The 3,597-nt window shown below is 69.2% G+C and overlaps 2 protein-coding genes across 2 annotated transcripts; both read left to right on the top strand.

Annotated features, from left to right (window-relative positions):
- Positions 1–124: 124 nt before the first annotated feature.
- On the top strand, positions 125–1,204 carry MNEG_15157 (hypothetical protein; the record flags this gene model as incomplete). The annotated part of the gene is made up of 1 exon (XM_014036371.1): positions 125–1,204. The coding sequence occupies one exon, from the start codon at positions 125–127 to the stop codon at positions 1,202–1,204; it is 1,080 nt and encodes a 359-aa protein (XP_013891825.1).
- Positions 1,205–2,997: 1,793 nt separating this feature from the next.
- Positions 2,998–3,476, top strand: MNEG_15158 (putative proline iminopeptidase; the record flags this gene model as incomplete). Its single annotated transcript, XM_014036372.1, has 2 exons — positions 2,998–3,163; positions 3,292–3,476. The coding sequence occupies 2 exons, from the start codon at positions 2,998–3,000 to the stop codon at positions 3,474–3,476; spliced, it is 351 nt and encodes a 116-aa protein (XP_013891826.1).
- Positions 3,477–3,597: the final 121 nt, after the last annotated feature.

Genomic DNA, 3,597 nt, shown 5'->3' on the forward strand with positions numbered 1-3,597 from the left:
GGGCGCGGGCGCGGGGCTGGCGGCGCAGCAGAGGCGCGCGAGCGCGGGGGCGTACGGGGTCGGCCCGGGCGCCTACGGCGGCGCGGGCGGGCTCAACGCGCGCCAAACGCAGGTCCAGTCGTACATGCTGCAGATGCAGCAGCAGCACCAGCAGCAGCAGGCGCAGGCTGCTGCCGCGGCGCAGCAGCAGCAGGCCCAGCTGTACGGCCAGCAGGCGGCGTACGGCGCCCAGGCCGCGCGGCGGGCGGGCGGGGTCGGGCAGGCGCAGCAGCTGCTGCCTGGCATGGGGTTGCGGCGCGCGCAGCAGCCCGGGACTCAGCAGGTGGCGCAGCAGCAGCTGTACGGCCAGCAGGCGTTTGCCGTGCAGCAGCAGCAGCAGCGCGGCGCGCAGCAGCAGCAGCAGCAGCAGCAGCTGCAGTACCTGCAGCAGATGTACGGCGGCGGCGGCGGGTACGACGGTGTGCAGCTGCAGGTGGTGCAGCAGCCCCAGCAGCAGCACCAGCACCAGCAGCAGTATGCAACGCTGCAGTACGCGCAGCAGTACGGAGGGGGCGTGCAGAGCCTGGGGGTCGACGCGTCAGGCGCGATCGTACTGCAGGCTGTGCAGCAGCCGGCGCAGGGCGCGGCGGCGTACCAGGCGGCCGGCGGCGGCCAGCAGTACCAGCTCGGCGGCGCCGCGCTGCACGCGGGCGGGGGGCAGGGGCAGCAGCAGTACGGATACACCACCCTCGGCGGCGGCGGCGGCATGTTCGGCGTCGTCGGCGGCGGGCAGCAAATTGACGCGCTGGGGGGCTATGGCGGCGGCAGCGGCGGCGGGGTGCAGTATGTGCCGGCGGCACGCGTGCAGCAGCAGCAGCAGCAGCAGCAACCGCAGCAACAGCAGCAGCCGCAGCAGCAGCAGCAGGCGGTTGTCGGCGGTCAGCTGTACCAAGTCGTGCAGTACCCCCAGCAGGCCGCGGGCGGCTTTGGGCAGCAGCCCGGCGGCTCGCAGCAGCAGCAGCTTTGGCAGCAGCAGCAGCAGCAGCCGGGCGCGGCGCAACAGCAGCAGCCGCAGCAGCAGCAGCAGCCGCAGCAACAGCAGCAGCAGCAGCAGCAGCTCTCGGGGCAGCTGCAAGGGCTGCAGGTTGGGGAAATGGCCTACGTTGGCCTCGACCCGCCCGGCCTTGGCGCTGACCCGTCAGCAGGCGGGGCCTTCTACTTCTGACCGCCCCCTGCGCGCCCCGCTCGCCGGCACGCGCGCCGTGCCTGCTGTGGCGCTCGGCGGCGGCGCGCGCACACGGCTGGGAGGGCGCGGCGGCCATCCCAGCGCTGCGCTCCCGAGCTCATCTGCTCTTGTCTGCGCCCCTGCCTTCCCTCGCGTGCCCTGAAACTACACATTTTCGCCACAAGCCTCCGACGAAACCCTTTTAAGCCTGGGATTCTTTGATTGCACCGCGCGCCAGGACGCCCCGTCGCCGTGCCGCTGCGCCGCCGCCCGCATGGGCGGTCTGCTCAAGCCGTGCCGCGCGCGGCATGGGGCGCGCGGCGGCCGGCGGCCGGGCCGGCGCGCGGGGGCGGCTTCCTTTCGGCGCGGTCAAACGGTCAACCAGTGCCGAGCTGCGCAGTCTAATCATGATGATGCCCATGGACGTGGACGGGCTTGCCCGCCCGCGATCCACCGGCCCACTCTATCTGTATGCCCCCAGTCTATTTGCAACTCTTTAAGCGCACGCGGGGCGGCGGCCGTGCGAGCGGCCCCTCTAGGGCGCGGCGGCGCGAGGCCGCCGGCCTGCTGGCGGGGGCTTTCGTGGGTGCACACCGCTCAAGAGCCGCCAGACACAACATCGCGTGATAAAACGGCACTGCTCACACTTCGTGCGCGCGCACATGCGCTCACATTGGCCAGGCGCCGACGCCGGCCCAGATTGGGATCCTTTCTCACTTTCGCGGCACCCACGTGCCTGCGCGTTTGGCCGACAGCAGGCCGCCTTGTTTCCCGCCTGCGCAAAACGCTACGCGCCGGCGCGCCGCGCGTGGGCGTGCGCGTGCGGCCCTCAAGAAGCTTCCGAGCTGCTGCGCGCCCTTCAAGCCTTTTTCGCATCCAAAACTGCCCCTCCTGCCATGATGTGCGATCCATGGCGGCGCTGCCCGCCTGGAAGAACACACGCGCGCTTCTGGCCCATTTTGCCATTGTTGGGGGGTTTGGGGGTGGGGGCGCACTTGCTTTCGCGCCGCCACTTCGGCGGCGCTGGGTGGGGGCGCGCGTAGAGCTTCGGTGGGGGTGGCGGTCGCAATCAGTTGGCACCGCTTGTCTTGAGTACCGTATTTATCCCGCCGGGGTGCAGAGCGCCTGTGCAACGCCGGCCGTTGCTCATCGGCGGTGTAAGTCACGTTGGGACTCGCGACTGGGCGTATCTTATCGGGAGGGACGGGAATGCAGGGGCGCGAGAAGTGGCAGCCGCACGAGCACAGCACACAGAGCTGTCTTCCATGCCCCCAGTGGACGGCGGCCCCTTGGCGCTCAAGGGTGGTGCGACTGTGGAGCTTCCGCTGATTGATGCCGCCGGCGCGCGGCCGCGCAGTGCCCCCTGCATTACGCGATTTCAGGGCGGCGCCGCCCTTTGCTGCAGGCCATCACGGAAGGGTTCAGGGGTCAGATGAAACATGCTGCGGCAGCGCAGTAGGCACATGGATTGCCAACAGGCGGCTGATATGCACCAACCCACTGGTCGTCCGGTTGTCATTCGGACTAGAATGCACTTGCTACCCTAGCATATTGATCCAGGGATGAAGGGATGAGCACTTGCAGCAGCAAGAACCGTAGGGTGCTCTCAGCGTGAGCCAGCACCGGACGGCATCCCAGCGATGCCTCCAGGTTGCCTTTCAGCTGGCCCAGTGGGCCAGCGTGCCGCAGTTTCGCTCGCAAGGGGTAGAACCAGCGTTTTGCTTTCCCTGCCTGCGGCGCTGGGGTCTACTCGCAGCCCTAGATGCGCGCATGAAGTCCCTTCTAAGAGGGGCATGGTATTATGTAGCGTTGGCTCCAGCACCAGCACCAGCAGCACCAGCGTGGCCGCCACAGAGATCGCCTCGCCTGTTGACGGCCTGCGGGGCCTCTACCCAGCATCTACACCCTTCAAGACCGGCATGCTGCGGGTCTCAGACCTCCACACGATCTACTACGAGGGTGAGGAGGTCCCCGCGTTGCGACGCGCCGCCGCCGCCGCCGCTGCCGCCGCCGCATCTGCACCAAAAAGCACGCCGCCTGCCTGCCGCCCCGCCTCAAACCACTACCCTCCCCACCCCAATCCGCAGTGCACGGCAACCCGAAGGGCGCGCCCGCTCTGTTCCTCCACGGCGGCCCGGGCGCCGGCTGCTACGCCAGCCACGCGCGGTTCTTCGACCCGAGCCACTACATGATCGTCCTGGTGAGCCCCCCCCCCCCAAAAAGTGACGGCATACTGTCACAAGGGAATCACCTCACCAAGGTTGAGTTTTAGTGGACGGGCCCTTATTTTGTCGTGTGCCCGCCCAGCGGCTTCCCCAGCCCTGTTCAGCCTTGGGCCGAGGCGGGGCTGCACCACTCCGCAAAGCACCCCTGGCCCCGACGGTGTCCCCGCC

Source organism: Monoraphidium neglectum (assembly GCF_000611645.1).
Source record: "Monoraphidium neglectum strain SAG 48.87 unplaced genomic scaffold scaffold05082, whole genome shotgun sequence".
Lineage (NCBI taxonomy): Eukaryota > Viridiplantae > Chlorophyta > Chlorophyceae > Sphaeropleales > Selenastraceae > Monoraphidium > Monoraphidium neglectum.